Source organism: Procambarus clarkii, chromosome 94, assembly GCF_040958095.1.
Source record: "Procambarus clarkii isolate CNS0578487 chromosome 94, FALCON_Pclarkii_2.0, whole genome shotgun sequence".
Lineage (NCBI taxonomy): Eukaryota > Metazoa > Arthropoda > Malacostraca > Decapoda > Cambaridae > Procambarus > Procambarus clarkii.
Genome location: NC_091243.1, coordinates 13,708,064 through 13,729,219, shown reverse-complemented (window position 1 = coordinate 13,729,219; position 21,156 = coordinate 13,708,064). Strand labels below are relative to the sequence as shown.

At 44.1% G+C, this 21,156-nt stretch overlaps 1 protein-coding gene across 1 annotated transcript in view; it reads right to left on the bottom strand.

Annotated features, from left to right (window-relative positions):
• Window positions 1-56: 56 nt before the first annotated feature.
• Window positions 57-21,156, bottom strand: part of Arl5 (ADP-ribosylation factor-like 5) — a 31,972-nt gene continuing 10,872 nt past the window's right edge. The window contains exon 4 of the mRNA XM_045729668.2: window positions 57-16,612. Coding sequence (XP_045585624.1) covers window positions 16,564-16,612 — 49 coding nt within the window. The 3' untranslated portion in view covers window positions 57-16,563. The remainder of the gene's footprint in view (window positions 16,613-21,156) is intronic.

Genomic DNA, 21,156 nt, shown 5'->3' with positions numbered 1-21,156 from the left:
TTCTGTACAGTACTGTAATATATATTTGATAAAAATAAGGAGAAAAAAATATAAAATTTAAATTATTTTTATTTAAAATAAACCTTTTTATTTACAATTATGAAATATGGTATGCAGACATTTTAAAAAATGCAGACAATATGTCTGATTGTTAGGCAAAATGCCTTACCAAGCCATTACAACACCATTGCCACACACTATAACCTAACCAGCATTTCTTTATACTATTTACAATTAAAAATTACTTGACATTACACATATATGTGCAGTCACGTACATTACCGAGTGTTATATGTACATGCATATGCGGTACTCTTTTTGAACACCATAAATATATTTTAATGCATAATACAGGTATTTAATATTTCCCAGTTATACTGAAATGTATAGGGACAACCATGTTTTTGCTCCTCAGAGTTGGGGTAATTTATGTGTGAACGATCATACGTTTCCCACAAATTTCGAAAATTTTAGATCAAAATCAAATATACCATCATTATTTATGTATTATATGACAAATGGTAAATGAGCAAGTATGATCACATTAATCATAAAAATTATTAAAGCAACCTTTACATCTAAGCATATATTCCTGTATGGAAAAGATGTGTGTTGGTGGAAACTGTGAAGTTATTTGTGTGTGTATAAAAAAACAATAACCAGAACAATGCAAGGTACTATTACTCATAATTTTACTATTTACTCTTGAAGCTCTGATTGCTCAATTGTACAAATCTAGAGTAAATGCTGAAAAATATCTTTCAAAACCGACTAATAAAAAATGACTAATATAGTATATATATCAGTTACTGAACTAGCCAAAACCTTCCATATAAAGAGCAAAATTTTTTTTAGTTAAAATACAAAAATACACATATGCTGCCTTTGGCTTTGGACTAACTTAGTGAATTCCATACTCTATACACTAATACCAAGTAATTTAAATATTCTTTACATAAGATATCCACATATCATATAAAAACAAATGAGGTCATATGGTACACATGATAACTTTAATAAATTAAATCACCATATTTAATTGATCCACTGAGGATTATATCCTTCATAATATCCACTAAGGATATTAACATAGTTCAGTATATATACAGTACTATATAATAAACATTTGTGTGTAACTAAGATATGGTGATATGAGGGGTTAAATTATCAATCATGTTCAACATTATTTTTATTACTTATGTATCCTGATAAATGTAATTTTTCATGCATTAAAAAACTGCTACTTTACGCATGGCAGCAGAGTTCATATACCTACTCTTTACATTGAGGCCTTTTACCAACTAGGAATTTCTAACTTTGGAGGTAGCCTCATTAAGAATCCTCAGACATTCAAACACCTAAAGGGATTTAGAGAAAACTTCTACATGTTGAATGGGGAGTTCTCGTAAGTTGTTAGAAACAGTTGCCACATCTTTGTGCTAAGTAAAAAAAAAAAAAAAATTCAAATATTGGCAAATCATTAGAGGCAATTATATACAGTATACAGTACTATATATACAAAAAACCAGCGTTGAATGTAATGTAATGAAACGTAACGAGGCTCCCCGAAGCTATACCGGGCGGATGTGTGTATATATTAGACCGTGGCAATAGTCAATCGATGGAGTTCTAGGCCTACTGGGGACCAGAGCCAGAACCCAGCCCCCCTCAAGAGAAGCACAAGGAGCAATGGCCTAAAGACACCCCTGTGTAATTGGAAGTAGTCTTTGTCTGCCATCTACCAGGTAAGGCACCCAGAAAGGTAGGAATTCCAAAACAAACTACTGCTGGTCAAAAATTGCAAACCGAAAGCCGAACTAGCAAGCAGAACTCCCCAATAAAAAATAAGCAAACATGCATGATGTCACCACAACCGCCGCACATCCGTTTGCGCAATCTCCCCCTCCCCTGGAGGAGGACTGGGGGGGGGGGGTCCCAGACCTCCCGCCAGCTACTCTCCTCAGTTCAGAGGCTGAATATCAAAAACGCAAAAAAAAAAATACCGACCAGAGGGAGGGAGCGATGCCAGGGATCCTCCGGGTCTCACACAGAAAATGGCATTTCATTTCATTCAACGCTGGTTTTCTGTGGAGAGCCCCTTCGGCTCCCCAGAGCTACCTAATCAAAGATAAAGAATAAAAGGGACTACCCAGGAGGCAGCCATCACTCGCTATGCAACTCGAAGTTGAGTTGCAACCTGCGACCCAAGGTTACACATGCCCAAGAAGAGCCAAGAACATTAACGAAGTACCATGCGTCCAGGACCCTGTTCAACCTCCAAAAGCCCAGTGCCCGAATATCAACCCAGAACATATTACCAAAAACAGCAGCCAAAGCTGCGAACTTACGAACGTTGTGGGCACAGGGATAGACCGCATGCTGGCTGGACCGAATAATCCTGCGGACGACCTGGGAGACTTGCACCCTGGAGCACGGAAGAAGGGAAACTGGGTCCAACCAAAGCACATCCCCTGCCACAGAGGACGTGGCACACAAGTAACGGCGAAGAGCCGTAACCGGACACAAAGCATGATGCACCCCCGGCCAAACCAACCAAGCATCAACAACCCTTTTCTTCCGGAAAGCAGCAGACTCATTCTCCGCCAAAAAAGAAGGAGACGGCTGCAAACGAATGAAACTATCACCAGAACCGAAACCACCAGGCCAGTGACTCAGCAGACGACATAAAGCTCCTGGGATCTGAACCCAGCGATCACGGGAGCGGTGGAAGGAACGTCCCCGCAGAAACCAGAACTGAAAACAGGCAGGAAACCAACCTGAGGGACGCCGTCGATTCGACTACGTCCAAGCGAACCCACTCCAGGAAGACCTGAAAAAGAACAGGGGGAAGAGTCCTGCCCTACCAGCCCAGATCCCCCCAAAGGAGGAGGAATTATCCAACTCCACTAATTGTGAGACCAGGCCAGAGCAAACAGTGAGAGCCTCCCCGCCCTCCATCAGGCCCTGAATCTGGCACTTCTGGTTTACGACAACCAAAGGCACCCCGAGCCCTGGCACAACCCGTCCGGTAGGTCCACCCCAAATCCCCCCCCCCCCCCCGGAATACAAACAAGTTCGACATAGACCATCAACTAGATGAACCCACCTGCAGCAAAAGCACCACCGCAGACTCTGCACACAGCAACAGATAAAAAGGGGACGAAAATCTAAGAGCCAGGGCCAAGCAGATTCCAAAGAGTAGACAAGTACTGCCTGTCGGCACACGAGGCGAGAAGCAAGGAACAGAAACCGCCGCCCTCAGAATCGGCGCAAACAACCTCAACATTGTAGCCGATGCCCGAGCCTCCGAGGCAAGCACACCAGACACCGGCCCGGAACCCTGCTCCTCCACATCCTCCTCGAGCCAGTCCAAAATCAGCTACAGTAGAGAAAAGAAAAGCAAGACCGTAGCTAAATGCCCATGGGTGCGCAAATCCTCAGCCACCAGGGATGCCAAAAGGGAGGGAACCTGCACATGAAGCTGCACCTGGCCGATATCACGAGGAAGCACAGGGGCAAACAAGCCCACATTGAGGTGCTCAAATTCATGCCTTCCCCCCCCCCCCCGGAAAACCTGAACGACTGTAGTCATCTCCCGCCATTCAAGCGTTCGAGTCTGACAATGAATGCCAAGCCCTTAACGAACAGAAAAGGCAGTCTGCCAACCAGGAAGACCCCTCCACCTCATAACGGACCCAGTAAGAAAAAAGGAGCCAAGCTCAAAATAAGGGTCCATAATCGAAGCGTAATCTGGGTCTCACAGGAGGTAAGCTGCAAGGGCCTCCAGCACCTCCCTCTGTGGGAAATGGGAAGCCGAAAACTTCAGGAAGGAGGGAACTGAGGAACCCAACTAAACCCGGAACCGAACCCAGGAAGGAGTTGCACTCATAACAAACTTGTACAGGGAGAGGGACAAAAACTCTCACCCTGTAACAAGCTCCATGCTGAAAGTATCAACACCCAAACAGGGTCAAACGGGGCCCAAGCCCCCCAAGTCAACTCCTCCCCAGCTCCAGGATCCTCCACGGCAGGACCCGGGGTAGAGCCGTCCTCCAAACCCTCTGCCTCTGGAGAAAAAGCCAGAGTCCACTGGAAAAGCAGGGATGAAGGGGGCCCGCTGGCGCGATCTAAAAGCTCCAGCAGGAGGAACAGGTTCGAATGCCTTCGCCACCAATCCAGAAGGGGCAGTCCCTGAAGCCGGCCAAGTCTCACCACCAATAGAACCCTGCCCCGACTCCGAAACCCTCAGACGTTTGGGAGCCAGGAGAAGGGGAAGGGGATGGGGGCAGGATGAACCACAGTAAGGGAAGGACAAGGGGGGGCACGGACGAAACCAAGGTCAAAGCGACTAACAGCCCTACATTCGTGTCTCTATAACCAAAGTGGGGCAGCCGCGGGACATCCTGAAAGGCAATTAACCTAGACTGTTGCAGCAACCTAAACCATGCATGCAACACAGATGCTGCCTGCACCCGATCAACAGTATTATCGGACTGGGTGAACTGGAGAACCAGCAAGGAACACCACTCGCAGGAACCTGGGTCAAAGATGTCATTGACCCAACAGGAATCATGGCGGAGGCAAAGACGGTGATTGTCATCCTGAGACAATGGGACAGAGCAACCCTCAAACTCGCATAAAGCAAGGTGGGACTTGGAGGACTCCTCCATCGGTCCAAGGAGCCCCAATGGGGGGTTCCCAGGGCCCTTAGGCTGACTGCTAAGGGAAGCCCAGGCAAGGTACTGCTAACCAGTTATCCCAGAACTACCAAGCAATCAAATTAAAAGCTGAACCCCTGCGCTGTGTGTAATCACAGGGGCCTAGAGGAGGAGCACCAATATACAAGTGGACCTATAACCACACAAGGCAGACCCGTACCAGGCAAACAAAACAAAAAGAAAAGAAAAACCCCGCAAAAACACATCTGCAGGGGAACAGAACCGGCCGCTATGCATATATCAGACAGCTGCACAGTACCTTGCGCCAAAGCCAGAGACGATACCTCCTCCTACCCAAGGTCAAACAGGAATAAAAACAACCCCAGCTGACCCCAAGGGCGGGCAATCACCGAGCAGCAAAAGAACCACGCGGAGGTAGTCTTCTGAACGGCTTATGGAAGATAACCCTAAACTGCAAGGGTAGTACCTACAGGACACCTAGGGAAGGTGGCCCTAGGTGCATGCAGCCCCAGTACTCTTGTTACTCCTGGCTCACACACCACCATACAGTATACCACCACCACTATGGACAGCACTGCTAAAAAGGATGCAGCCAGAGTCTATTGACCGCCACCAAACACAACAGCCTCTGAACTGAGGTTGGGTAGCCAGTGCGAGGGGGGTCGTTGCGCAGACAAGGGCACAGTGGCTGTGGTGACGTCATGTTTGTTTGCGCGTTTTCGATTGGGGAGTTCTGCTTGCTAGTTCGGCTTTCGGTTTGCAATTTTTAACCAGCTGTAGTTTGTTTTGGAATTCCTACATTTCTGGGTGCCTGACCTGGTAGATGGCAGACAGACTGCTTCCAATTAAACAGGGGGTGTCTATAGGCCATTGCTCCTCATGCCTCTCTGAGGTGGCCAGGTTTCGGGGCTGGACCCCAGTAGGCCTAGAACTCCATCGATTGACTGTTGTCATGGTCTAATATATACACATCAGCCCGGTATAGCTCTGGGGAGCTGAAGGGACTCTCCATAGAAAAAATATTTTTTTAACATTTTCAAATAACATAGAGCAGATGTTCAGATGTTTATCAGATACTAAAATCATTCTATGTTCACCAAACTGTTTACCTCTTGCTGTGCTGTGGAAATACAGTGAAATTCGAATAACGAATTTAATCTGTTCCATGTTCGTCATGTGAAACGGACGTCATACAAAACAAATGTCCCCATTTAACCACTGTGATGTACTGTGTTTATTGTGAAATTCCCCCAGTGTGCATGACATCAAATGTTCACAAAAAATCATTTTTCTTTGTAAAATGATAAATTACCTTCCCTGAACCTTCCCTATATAAAAATAATTTTCAAATTCCACTTACTTTGGCTGTGAGGACGTGGACAAGGTGCGCTGTGATGTCATCAGGGGCTGGTCGCCCGTGTGTGAAGCTCCTAGACACAGTCGCGCAGGCCATTCAAGCACCACGTGTTGCCACAAATATTTTTTCAAATATTTTTTCTATGTATTTCCAATGCGGTTTTATTTGATTCTTTTGTCATATATGATGCATATTTGTGACCTTTACAATATGTATACTTGTTCATAATTTTCCATGCAACTGTGATACATGTGTCAGTAATGTGTCCACAATAAATGTTTATTGTCACAATATTACGTGGTAAAAATACACTAAAATTACAATATGTACAGTTTCACATACCATTTACACAGTAACACACTGTATTACACTCAGTACTTTGGAGGTGCGTAATAATCAACGTAGTAGTCCATGGTACACAGCGCGATTTTGCTCTCGTTGCACCAGCTACAGATAGATTTTCGCTTCCTATTTCATCGTTCTATGTGCTTGCAAATAACACACTCGCGTGCACCCTTGGCTTTAGTACTTGTAGGTGCTATGTAGCCAAGCTTGTAAAGCATAAGGTAGTATTGAAACGATTATAGGAAAAGCTCAAATTGTAAGGTAGTCTTGAAAAGATCGCTTTGTAAGGTCCCACACAGGAAGAGAATCAGCTAGCCTCAAAGAGTGTCCATCAGTCAGGAAGAGATTCAGGTATTCTTGAAAATATCTATGGAAAACACCACCATGGAAGCTGCTAACACTGTTCATCTATGCTACTTGTATCGGATGCATCATCACTGAATGCAGAAAACGATTCATCTATGTATCATCTATATAAATTGGAGATGGCAAGGGTGGGGCTCAGAGCTACAACTGGATACGCTCACTGTATCATCCTCATAGGTGCTGTATCACTTGCATCCGACCGTTGTGTTAAGTATTTATTGCGCATAGCTTCACCAATATTATGACCCTTATGTTCTTCAAATAATAAGGTCCGAATTTCACTGACTGAGCACAATCTTTCAACACCGTGTCGGACAGGTGTTTAGGAGCCAGAGGCACGTGTGCCACAAATGGTTGCTCATGCAGTACTAACCCAGCCAGCAGCCCCAGTCTTTCACATTCGTTATAGCAAAAGGTTCGTTCAGTGTTTGTCAGGTAGGCTGCTCCATTATGATGATCTTTCTTTGTTTCAAATGTGTTCCATTTGTTTTGTATTTGTCACTTACGTCTCAATAATGGAGCAGCCTACCCGCAAACCCTGAACGAACCTTTATGGCATTTGTCAATTTTTCAAATTGTTTCAACAGTTCTTTTATTTTTTTTATTTTTTATTTAAGAAACATGGAGCAGCCTACCTGCTGACCACTGAACGAACCTTTTGCTATAAGACAAATGACAAATAAATATTGAACACATTTGAAGAAAAGAAAATGTCATAATGGTTTTTCCGATTATGTAAGGTAGGCTGCTCCATTATCGAGACGTAAATGACAAATACAAAACAAATGGAACACATTTGAAACAAAGAAAGATTGTTATAATGGAGCAGCCTACCTGCCGAACACCGAACGAACCTTTTTGACATTTGTTGTATATCAGAAATTTCATTTCTTTTTTTCTACAAAAACGTCAATGCTTTGCAACATCTCAGCAGTCACCCTTTTATATCCCAGCATCATTACATCATTAGGATCTTTAAACAAGAACAACATAATTTATGTGTATCGTCGGAGGCATCTGAAATGTGCAAGCAGCACGACCCCACCATGTGGTGTTGACGTTACTCAAACGAGCATTCGTCATGCAGGACAATTTGACGCCGATCGGGCCGTTCGTTACCCAAAATATTCACCTTTTGGGGCGATCGTTATGCGAGGTACCACTGTACTACATTTATAACATGTTGATCTAAATATCTATTGTCTGGCAGCAGCGTTAAATATTTCATTTTGCTGAAATTTAGTGTTTGGTTTTTGTACAACCTAACACAATGAGAGGGCATGCTAGTCAAAATTAAAGATAATTTTTTTTTTTTGGGGGGGGGGATGCTGTCTACTGTACACATTGCCATTACAGTATAATTGTTTTGTCCGAGAACATGACATTACCAAACAAAATAGGCTTATAATTATTTTTCTTATGTTGTAACCCAATTCAGATCAAGTTCTTGAAATTTAATCCCAGCTTACTGTAAACAAATTTAACTCTTCAACAGTGGAAATTTTGAAAACTATCAAATACAAAACATAACAATTGGATAAAAATTAAAATTGAAGTAAACTACAGTAATGTGAACTTTTAAAGATAAAATATTGAAGACCTAAACCACTTGTACATATATCTATTGAAAAACATCAAATGCATTGTTCAATGGCAGTAAATGTGACAAGTGTGATTAGTCTTCATAACAAATCTTGGCAGTAGTTCTTTGGTTCTCTCCAATGTGATTTTTTAAACCAATATAAATAGCATAAATTCCAATGCAAAAACTATAAAAAAAATTGTCACAGTACACTATATACATTATGTGAATAAATTATGGTTAACATGATAAAGAATAAATGTTTATTACAAAAATACACAGATCAATGATCAAGACCATTATTTAAGAATATTTAACACCAAAATTGGTTCTATATTGATAACACTAACAGTAAAAGGTAAATAATTAGGAGCATGTATAAAAGACAGGTAACTGGCTAGAGCAGGATCCATTGTTGAAGAATAGGTCACCTCTCCACTAGTCTGAGCTTTATATTCTTAACATACACACAAAAATAATTCAGTTGCTAATTATTATTTCTTATAAAATTAACCCCTAAGACACATTACTTCCTTAACTTTAGGGAAAGAATTTACATAAGAGCTTTATAATTATGATGCCCTTATGGTTACCTATGCAACTTTTACTCTTTAAACATCACAAATTTCAGATCATAATTCATTAAATTCAGATCACTTTTGGCATAAAAGACTGGCACTAGGAAGGTTATAATATTTTGCAACTCAAAAGTGTGTCACCTCATATTTGAATTAAAAAATTTCAATTACAGTACAATTTAAAATCGAGTCATTACTTTGCCATACCGTGCCCCAGTCTAAATGCCAAGTGAAAACGAAGTTAACGAGGAAGCTTAAACATTCGAAAATTCATCTATATAGAGAATTTTATGTATGGTGGTTGTGGCTGAATACACACACACATTATGGTAACAACATACCTGTAAAATGTACTTCAATGTCCAGTTTCTTCAACTAAACAGTAGAAGTCAGAAGTAAACAGTGATATTTGCTAGTAATACATCAAAATATGAAAGGCATTGTGATGGAGAGGCTTCACTGTTCCCAGTATGAAACACAATCAAATGATAAGTTAGATTCTCTTGCAGTAATGTGCCTCACTGTAGATTTGACACTTCCTGCAGTGAAACGTTTTCTGCATATAATATACTGCATATTCAATACATTGTCTAAGCTGAGCATTGTCTGAATATTACAAGATTAAGGAATAAAAGAGTAATTCAAGAGCAAAGAATTAGTGTGGAATGTAATTCTTTTGGGACATTGAGGTGCCCTATTAGAACCACCCTACAATTAAAAGCTACTAGTTTTCTAGCACAAAGCTCAAATGTGGTAGAAATTTATTGAGTAGAAATAAAGACATTGGATATGGAAAGAGGCATCATATGTATGAGATGAATGTGATAAAAATTTGAGAAAGGAGCAAGACTATACTACAAGAAATTACTTTTCTGAATGGAGAAAAAGGTGATAAAACTGTCATTATTATTATAAAAAGTCTTACAAAAACAGCATTGAATGTAATGAAACGCCAGTTTCTGAGTGAACCCTGGAAGCTCCCTAAGGCTATCCCACTGATATAGTGCTATATTGGTTGGGGTCATCAGAGTTCTTGTTGCCTATTGCAGACCAGAACCAGAATCTGGCCCCTTCAAAGAGGTGCAGAGAGCAATAGACTATGAGTACTTTACATTTAAAGTATGGCATACTTTGCCATCTACTAGGGAAGGCACCCAGAAAGGAATGCAAATTAAAACAGACCAGTCTAGTTGAAAATTGAGAGCTACAGCCTCAAAATAGCAAAAGAATTCTCCCAGAAAAAAAATAAAAACACGCAACACATCATCCAACTATCCAACTAGATGATGTTGGATGATGCGGGTGGGGGGGGGTGATGAGCCTCCCCCTTCCCGCCGCAGGGGCTCCCCGTAGGAAGAGAGAGAGCTGGCCTGGGGAGCCGGCAACCCACTCATTCAGTTTTGGAATGATGAAAGCTACTGACCTAGGGAAGGGGAGGTTTGCAGAGCCTCCAGGGCTCACCCAGAAACTGGAATTTGCTTATATTCAATGCTGGTTTTCTGTGGGAAGCCCTTTCGGCTCCCTGAAGCTAACTACCGATACACGGCCGTGACCGGCGCCCAAAGGCTACAAAGCTCCAGAGAACCTGGGACGTTCGCTAGATACGTGGCAGCCAGGACCCTATTCAACCTCCATATCCTCCCGAACATCGTCCCAAAACATATTACCAAAGACAGTGAAAGAGCAACATACTTCCTAACATCATGGGGCGCAAGGATAGACTGTAGACTGGTTAGACGTAATAACACTGTAGACAACCTGAGAAACATGAGCCCTGGAACAGGGAACCAGGGAAACCAGATCAACCCAGAGCACATCCACCGGCACAGAACTGGTGGCCTGCAGATAGTGGCGTAAAACAGCTACTGGACACAGAACGTGATGCACCCTCGGCTTCAACAACCAAACATCCACAACCAACAGACCCATTCAGAAGCCCGCGTCTCTTTCTTTACCAGAAAAGGAGATGGCTGCAAACGAACAAAGCCCCCGGTGCCAGAGAAGAGCATAAAGCTCCCAAACCCAACCTCCAGAGGTCAAGGCCAACAAAAACAACACGTTTCAAAGACAATCACAAACAAAAGGGGCTATCGCAAACCGAGGAGAAGAAAGAAAAAGAACCTAGTCCAATGACCAAGAAGGTTCTGGTGGTGCACGAGCAGTCCGAAGGTGAAAGAATGCACAAGAAAGCTTATGAAACGGAGCGGAAGTGACATCTACCCCAAACATATGCTGCGGCAGCCCCACCAACGTCACACGATAGGAAAACAACAGAATTTCACGAGATGCTGATCTAGAAAAAGCCACGAGAGAAAGGACAAAACAACCGAGTCCAAAACTGACAAAGAATGAAAATGGCAGAAAGACCACAAAGAGACTTCATACTGTCACCGAGATGAAGACCGACACCATCAAAGAAGCCACCAGATCACCATACAAATGGCAATACACAAGCGTCAGAAATGCCAGACGCTTAATGCAGTGAAGTAAGTTGAACCAGCAAGGTACTTCACCGGACCGACCTGCTGAAAGAGCCGGAGCACCGAAAAAACACCCGGGTTTGGACACCGAGCAAGCCGCACCTGAAACCAAGGTTGGGCTGGCCACCATGTGGCCAAAAGAACTCTTCCCCGAAAGGATTCCAGTCAAGCTAGAACCCAGAACAACAGCTGGACCAGGAGAGGAGGCAAAGGAATCCCCCCCCCCCCTCAACCAGTCCTGCCGAAAAGCATTCTCTGCGAGAGTATCGCAATCAGGGAACGGCGCCACGTACAATGGGAAACACTGAGACCACGCCGACACGAAGAGGCCCACCTCTGGGCACCAGTATGTCCAGCAAAGCCAAAAGAAGGAAGCGGCATTGACCGTCCTCTACGTGGAAAGAGGAATGATGCACGACAGGCCGTCTGCCAGGACACTGGATACTCCCTGAACATGAACGGTGCGGAGAGTTAAACCCCGAGAACTCAGCAAAAGAGCTGTAAACAATTCCACGAATATTTAAGGGGGAACCGGGAACTAAGCTCCACCTACCAGGAGATAGCCTCTGGCTATCTTCCTACCACACCTAAACAGCAGCTCGTTTGATGGAAACAACACAGCCACCCGTCTGCAATTATCAGCTTAGCAGAGAGCAAGGTCACCTGATACGTCCTGACCTCTACTCAACGTGTGAACAATTAACACTTGAAAATATGTTACTTTTGAAATGCTAAGGCCGACTGCCTAGCGCTACCATTATCCTGTGTCACTTGATTCTCGTTGTATGTGAAATATTAAATAAAACCATTTATAGTGTTACAGAGCTACCTGAAGTAACCAGCCCCAAAGAGCCATGGACTGAAGAGATACCCCCCCCCCTGGTTGAGACTGAACCACAGGGAAGCAGTCCAAATGGAGCCAGATCACCGAGCCCCGAGGAACTCGAATCCTCCGCAGCGCCAACCACACTGCCGCAAACTCCCGCACTGAGTTGTGAGCCCAACACACTGACACCCACCAATGCCCCTGGCTGGACTACAGTGTAGTGAGCAGGGGGGGCTAGTTAGATGATGTGTTGCTTGTTTGTTTGATTTCTGGGGGGAGTTCTTTTGCTATTGTGAGGCTGTAGCTCACAATTTTGAACCAGACAGTGGTCTGTTTTGATTTGCCTACCTTTCTGGGTTTCTTCCCTGGTAGATGGCCAAATATGACATACTCTGCTATGTCATTTTTGTAAAGTGGTCATAGGCCATTGCTCTCTGTGCCTCTCTGAGGGGGGGGGGGCAAGATTTTGGCTCTAGATCCCAGTAGGCAACCAGAACTCTTCGACTGATGACCCCAACTAATATAGCACTATATCAGTGGGATAGCTACAAGGAGCCAATGGGGCTCCCCATAGAAATATCTAAGAGGAATTCAAATTTTTTTGCTACACTTCTTGATGATCAGTATACAAATGAAGTTGGATACTTTTTGAAGCCATAATAATGATTTAGCAACTGACTTAAAAGCATTCCTGTCAACACTTCTGGTACAACACATTAGAAATTATATTTAGGCAACAGAAGTTCACCTGACTTTCACCAAGCCACAATTGTAGTATACATATGTGATCGCTCACTAAACTACACTGAAATAAAGTAAAGAATGATCTAATGACCTGGGACGTTCGCTAGATACGTGGCAGCCAGGCCCCTATTCAACCTCCATATCCTCCCGAACATCGTCCCAAAACATATTACCAAAGACAGTGAAAGAGCAACATACTTCCTAACATCATGGGGCGCAAGGATAGACTGTAGACTGGTTAGACGTAATAACACTGTAGACAACCTGAGAAACATGAGCCCTGGAACAGGGAACCAGGGAAACCAGATCAACCCAGAGCACATCCACCGGCACAGAACCGGTGGCCTGCAGATAGTGGCGTAAAACAGCTACTGGACACAGAACGTGATGCACCCTCGGCTTCAACAACCAAACATCCACAACCAACAGACCCATTCAGAAGCCCGCGTCTCTTTCTTTACCAGAAAAGGAGATGGCTGCAAACGAACAAAGCCCCCGGTGCCAGAGAAGAGCATAAAGCTCCCAAACCCAACCTCCAGAGGTCAAGGCCAACAAAAACAACACGTTTCAAAGACAATCACAAACAAAAGGGGCTATCGCAAACCGAGGAGAAGAAAGAAAAAGAACCTAGTCCAATGACCAAGAAGGTTCTGGTGGTGCACGAGCAGTCCGAAGGTGAAAGAATGCACAAGAAAGCTTATGAAACGGAGCGGAAGTGACATCTACCCCAAACATATGCTGCGGCAGCCCCACCAACGTCACACGATAGAAAACAACAGAATTTCACGAGATGCTGATCTAGAAAAAGCCACGAGAGAAAGGACAAAACAACCGAGTCCAAAACTGACAAAGAATGAAAATGGCAGAAAGACCACAAAGAGACTTCATACTGTCACCGAGATGAAGACCGACACCATCAAAGAAGCCACCAGATCACCATACAAATGGCAATACACAAGCGTCAGAAATGCCAGACGCTTAATGCAGTGAAGTAAGTTGAACCAGCAAGGTACTTCACCGGACCGACCTGCTGAAAGAGCCGGAGCACCGAAAAAACACCCGGGTTTGGACACCGAGCAAGCCGCACCTGAAACCAAGGTTGGGCTGGCCACCATGTGGCCAAAAGAACTCTTCCCCGAAAGGATTCCAGTCAAGCTAGAACCCGGAACAACAGCTGGACCAGGAGAGGAGGCAAAGGAATCCCCCCCCCCCCCTCAACCAGTCCTGCCGAAAAGCATTCTCTGCGAGAGTATCGCAATCAGGGAACGGCGCCACGTACAATGGGAAACACTGAGACCACGCCAACACGAAGAGGCCCACCTCTGGGCACCAGTATGTCCAGCAAAGCCAAAAGAAGGAAGCGGCATTGACCGTCCTCTACGTGGAAAGAGGAATGATGCACGACAGGCCGTCTGCCAGGACACTGGATACTCCCTGAACATGAACGGTGCGGAGAGTTAAACCCCGAGAACTCAGCAAAAGAGCTGTAAACAATTCCACGAATATTTAAGGGGGAACCGGGAACTAAGCTCCACCTACCAGGAGATAGCCTCTGGCTATCTTCCTACCACACCTAAACAGCAGCTCGTTTGATGGAAACAACACAGCCACCCGTCTGCAATTATCAGCTTAGCAGAGAGCAAGGTCACCTGATACGTCCTGACCTCTACTCAACGTGTGAACAATTAACACTTGAAAATATGTTACTTTTGAAATGCTAAGGCCGACTGCCTAGCGCTACCATTATCCTGTGTCACTTGATTCTCGTTGTATGTGAAATATTAAATAAAACCATTTATAGTGTTACAGAGCTACCTGAAGTAACCAGCCCCAAAGAGCCATGGACTGAAGAGATACCCCCCCCCCCTGGTTGAGACTGAACCACAGGGAAGCAGTCCAAATGGAGCCAGATCACCGAGCCCCGAGGAACTCGAATCCTCCGCAGCGCCAACCACACTGCCGCAAACTCCCGCACTGAGCTTGTGAGCCCAACACACTGACACCCACCAATGCCCCTGGCTGGACTACAGTGTAGTGAGCAGGGGGGGCTAGTTAGATGATGTGTTGCTTGTTTGTTTGATTTCTGGGGGAGTTCTTTTGCTATTGTGAGGCTGTAGCTCACAATTTTGAACCAGACAGTGGTCTGTTTTGATTTGCCTACCTTTCTGGGTTTCTTCCCTGGTAGATGGCCAAATATGACATACTCTGCTATGTCATTTTTGTAAAGTGGTCATAGGCCATTGCTCTCTGTGCCTCTCTGAGGGGGGGGGGGCAAGATTTTGGCTCTAGATCCCAGTAGGCAACCAGAACTCTTCGACTGATGACCCCAACTAATATAGCACTATATCAGTGGGATAGCTACAAGGAGCCAATGGGGCTCCCCATAGAAATATCTAAGAGGAATTCAAATTTTTTTGCTACACTTCTTGATGATCAGTATACAAATGAAGTTGGATACTTTTTGAAGCCATAATAATGATTTAGCAACTGACTTAAAAGCATTCCTGTCAACACTTCTGGTACAACACATTAGAAATTATATTTAGGCAACAGAAGTTCACCTGACTTTCACCAAGCCACAATTGTTGTATACATATGTGATCGCTCACTAAACTACACTGAAATAAAGTAAAGAATGATCTAATTATAATTATATAAAATACAGAAGAATAATTGGTGAAGGAAAGACAGAACACAATGATTGGACAATTACATTTAAAATCTTGTAAAGCACATTTGTCTATATTGTATACTTCTGGGATAAAAACTGCAATAAAATATATTTGCCTCAACATTTGTAAGATCTTCATAATTTCAAATTCTGAAATTAATGAACCTAATTAATCATTAGGTTCTACACATTTAGAAATGCTAACTTGGCTATGTACCTCATGAAAACTAGCACCTCATTTCATAATCACTTTCAATAAATATTTTATCCATTAACTAGTGGATATGCATATACTGTACTGTATACAAAATAGGTCCTAAAATGAGGCCATAATAAGCCTACATTATGTTTAACAATCACTGTATGAGACAATCATGGATACATCCACTTTTGACACAAATGTGAAAAAAATTATGTACATTATGTTCTAAGTACTTTAAGTAATAATTTATTCCAAAACAGTAATGCACTATGAATGGATTTGTTCTAATTGTGAACATGTCCCACTAGGACCAGAGTTCATGTAACATACATTCCTAGGGTTCAATTCAGTCAAAAGTGCACCAGTTTATTCTCTCTGGGTTTCACCCCGAAGCTTCACCACATTTTGTTATATATGTACATGAACAGTATTTTAATATTTTTGGACATTTCTTGGGTTGATCACAGTTTTTACACAAACGTCCAACTGTTCTTCTATTAACAGAAGCTCTCACTCTTATTAGGTCAAATTTTCAAGAATATTTGCCCATGAAAATAATATTCATCAACTTTCCTTTTACAATTTTTTGTAATGACATCTCCAAATAATACACAAAATTAACAAATAAGTCATACATTGGTGCAAATAACCTAATCATTCACATATTACTGAAGACCATCACAGCTTGAGGTTTGCCTTCTCCATACCCACTGAGTATTGAGTTACAGCTTTGTCATTTGCTCTTTAAAGTACTGCCAATCCATTCTAGCCCTTGGTACAATCTGAAAAGACAGATTGACATTTACAATTAATGAAGTTTAGCCTAGTCTAGTCTATGGTCATAAAATTAGCAAATGGACAAGAGCCAGAATTCAATCAATCCTAAAATAAAGTATTTAAACTTTTTTTTAGATCAAATAAACCAAATGGAAACAATATTTTGAAAATAAAGAAAATTACTCGGACTATTAGGCAAATCGGGCCTTGCATAGTAGGCCGAGAAGTGCGTTCTGGCTACTAGGTACGACATATATATATATTAGTATGAATAAATACATGGTGTGCATATATTTATGCACAAATATATGTATATTTTCAAAGTTATATATAATGAATACCATCTTTGATACAGATACAATTTATTAGAGTGAAAAACTAAATAAATAAAGTGAGAAACATGGAAAATAGGTCAACAAAGTTATTCCCATGCTGCAAATGTCCTAATTTTCACACAAAAAAAAATGCAACTTCTCCAGGCAACTATAGCTAAACTACAAGAGATAGAGACTTTGTACTTGGATTTTTGTGCTTCCCGGGTGCAATTAACAATACCAAAAGAACAAATACTGTTTTTGGAACACTATTTTCAGTGCACAGTCAGAATGTCACAATAAATGTGGTGCATCACAGTGGTTAAAGGACACCGTGTTTCACACAAATCGTGTCCCCTGTAGTAATTTATTCTTAATTGCACCAGATATTCAAACATCAATACACTGCAATCACTCATTCCCTTTGGGGATTTTGAAATTGATTTCCATTATGTCTGACTCATTCAGAGTGAATATCAGGTCAAGTCAAGTAAGTAAGTAATCATCAAAAGAAGGCACCAAACCGGGAAGGCTATGTAGCACCATCAAATACGCAAAATAATCAGAGGGCGCTAAATATCACCAAGGATGCCAATACGAGAACAAAAACGCATAAGGCGAACGATATCAAAAGTATCCGAGTCACCAAGAATTCTATCGAGCGACAGGTGACCGCGAGGGGCGGTCGAAAAGCAAGACACACGCTCGTCCTGGAAGTCAGGACATTCAAGAAGGACATGCACGACCGTAAGAGGGACAATGCAACTAGGACAATAAGGAGCAGGGCGGCGCTCCATCAAGTGACCATGGGTTAAGCGAGTATGGCCAATACGCAACCTCACCAGAGCTGTTTCCCACCGCCGGTTACGGTGGAAGGAGGACTGCCACGAGGAAACACAACATTTAAGAGTACGTAGCTTGTTACCAGTAACAGACAACCAAGAAGCCTGCCAACGGGTAAGGACTGAGGAATGGATAACCGGGTAAAAGTCAGAATACGGAATGCCTTTACGAGAGATGGGACAAGAGCGGACAGCTTCTTTGGCGGCAGCATCCGCACGTTCATTTAAAGACACACCAATATGGCTGGGAACCCAACAAAACTCAACCGACTTAAATTTACTGTGAACGAGAAACAGCCAATGCTGGATCTCGACAACTACTGGATGAACCGAATTAAAGGACCCGAGAGCCATGAGGGCACTATGAGAGTCAACAACAACTACAAAGGAAGACTGACAACGAGAAAGCAGGAGACGAAGAGCATAGAGAATAGCATAAAGTTCCGCTGTAAAGATGCTAGTCTCCGGAGGTAAGCGACACATATAAGTGCGATCAGGAAAAACAACAGAGTAGCCAACACCGTCCGCTGACTTAGACCCATCGGTGAAGACAGAAACGGAGCGGGAGTGAGAAGAAAAGTGCTCGAGGAAAAGGCATTTTAGAACCGTAGGAGAGGTAAAAGCTTTAGTGATACGGGTCAAGGATGTACAAAACCGCGGAAGAGGGACCCTCCACGGGGGCAAAGAAGGAACAACACGAGGAGAAACATCAGAAATACGAACGGAAAGAGAATCCTGCAGGCGAGATAACCGGACAGAAAGAGGGAGGTGGTGAAGAGGAACAGGAACCGCAGGAGGGGTAAAAGTTAAAGCACGACAGAGGCGAGAGGAAGGATGTTGCAAGGACCGCGCAAGATAGCGAAGACAGTAGCGATCACGGCGGTCCTGGAGAGACAGGAAGCCAGTGTCAACATACAAGCTAAGGATGGGAGTCGAACGAAAGGCACCAGAACTGAGGCGCAACCCAGTATGGGGCAAAGCATCAAGACGGCGAAGAGTAGAAGGAGAAGCAGACGAGTAAGCAGGGCAACCATAATCGAGCTTAGACAGGACGAGAGAGGAATGTAAAGCAAGGAGAGTGCGCCTATCTGCCCCCCAAGAAGTATGGGACAAGACCCGAAGGAGGGTAAGGGCCTTAGAGCACTCAACACGGAGGTAAGAGATATGGGGAGACCAAGACAAACGAATGTCAAGGAATAACCCCAAAAGCTTCGCGGAATCTTTGTATTCAATGGGATGACCATAAAGTGACAAAGAGGGACGAAGAACAACCCGTTTCCGCGTAAAAGTCATGGCACAAGTCTTAGAAGTAGAGAACTTGAAGCCATGATCTGTGGCCCAAGACGACACGGCATCAATTGCAAGTTGAAGCCGGCGTTGAAGGAGAGGCGAATCATCACCCTGACAACAAAGGGCAAGATCATCGACATAGAGAGCGGAGAAGACACCAGAAGGAAGAGAGGAAAGAAGACCATTGAGGGCAACCAGAAAAAAGAGTAGTGCTCAGAACACTACCCTAGGGCACACCTTCGTATTGCTGAAAAGAGGGAGAGAGAGCGGTACCAAGGCGCACCCGAAAGGAACGACGAGAGAGGAAGCTGCGGAGAAAGAGAGGGAGATGACCACGAAGGCCAAAAGAATGAAGTTGAGATAGGATATGATAACGCCAAGTGGTGTCGTAAGCCTTTTCCAGGTCAAAAAGGACGTCAACAATGGAGGTCTTCGCAGCAAAAGCAGTACGAATATAGACCTCTAAGTTCACCAGAACATCTGTCGTGCTGCGGCACTTGCGGAAACCAAATTGAGAAGGGGAGAGGAGGTGATGGTGTTCCAGGAACCACATCAGACGAACGTTAACCATACGTTCAAAGAGTTTGCAGACACAACTTGTGAGAGCAATAGGGCGAAAGTCCTTAGGGGAAGTACCCAGAGACCCCGGTTTGCGAACAGGGAGGACAACGGCATCGAGCCAGTCCTCAGGGACTGACGACGACTCCCAGATCCGATTATACAGACTCAGTAAATACTGAGACGTGCTCGGAGGGAGATGGCGAAGCATCTCATAATGAATACCATCGGAGCCCGCCGCCAGTAGAACCGCAGAGGGCCAGGGCAGAACGAAGTTCAGAGAGAGAGAAGGGATCATTATAGGGAAGCTGAAGATGAGTGCAGAAATCTAAAGGAACGAGACTCAAGGACAGGTTTACGAAGAAGGAAAGATTGGGGAAGATGAAGACCAGAGCTAACAGAAGAAAAGTGGGAACCCAGTTCGGAAGCGACCTGCAACGGGTCCGCCACAAGAGTATCATGGAGGTGAAGGACCGGTGAAACATCGGGAACGAACTTACCCGCTATCTTGCGGATACGCTTCCAGATCTGTGCCAGAGGGGTTTCGGACGTAATTGTTGAGACATAAGATGCCCAACATTCACGTTTAGCCGTACGGATGGCCCTACGGGCCACCGCACTCGCTTTCCGAAAGAAAGAAAGAATCGGTCGTCTGCCTACAGGCGGTGCCTCTTCCAGGCTGCACGCTTACAGCGGACAGCCCGAGCACAGTCCGCATTCCACCAGGGAACGCACTTCCGTGGACCCCGAGAGGAAGAGCGAGGAATAGAGCGGAGGGCAGCGTTGAAGACAGTGTCATGAAAAAGGAGGAGAGCGCAAGAGAGAGGCAGAAGGGAGAGGTCAGAGAGAGCAGCACTGAGGGTAAATAGGGTCCAGTCTGCCTTAGCAAACTGCCACCTAGGGAAAGAGAGGGAAGGGCGAAAAGGGAAAAAGGAAACAAGGATGGGGAAATGATCACTTCCATGGAGGTCATCAAGAACCTGCCACGTGAAATCTAAGTAAAGAGAAGAAGAGCAGAGAGAAAGATCAAGACAAGAAAGGGTGCGAGTCCGAGAGTCCAAATGAGTGGGCTCACCAGAATTCAGAAGAGACAGGGTAGAAGAGAGGAGAAACGGCTCAAGGAGGCGACCCCGGGTATTCGTCAGAACGTCACCCCAAAGAGAATGACGACAATTGAAGTCACCCAGCAGGAGCACAGGCTCCGGCAAGGAGTCTAGGAGGTGTTTCAAATCAGGAAGAGAGAGCGGGACACTCGGGGGGAGATAAATGGAACAAACTGTGTACCGAGCACCAAGCAAACTGTGTAGGACGAGCACCAAGCATTGGCTCCTGGAGACAGACACAAAGGGGCGAAAACCGCGAAATCAGAAGTTGGAGTTCGAGGAAATTGGCGTAATAACCTCGAACGTTCCATTGAAGAATGGACAACGACGAGAAGAGAAAGGACAAAAACAGAGAACAAGGAAGAAACAAAGGCGAAAGAGCAACAGAGCACGTTAAAGAATATCAGGGTCGGGATCAGGGTCAGCAAAGTCAGGGTTAGGG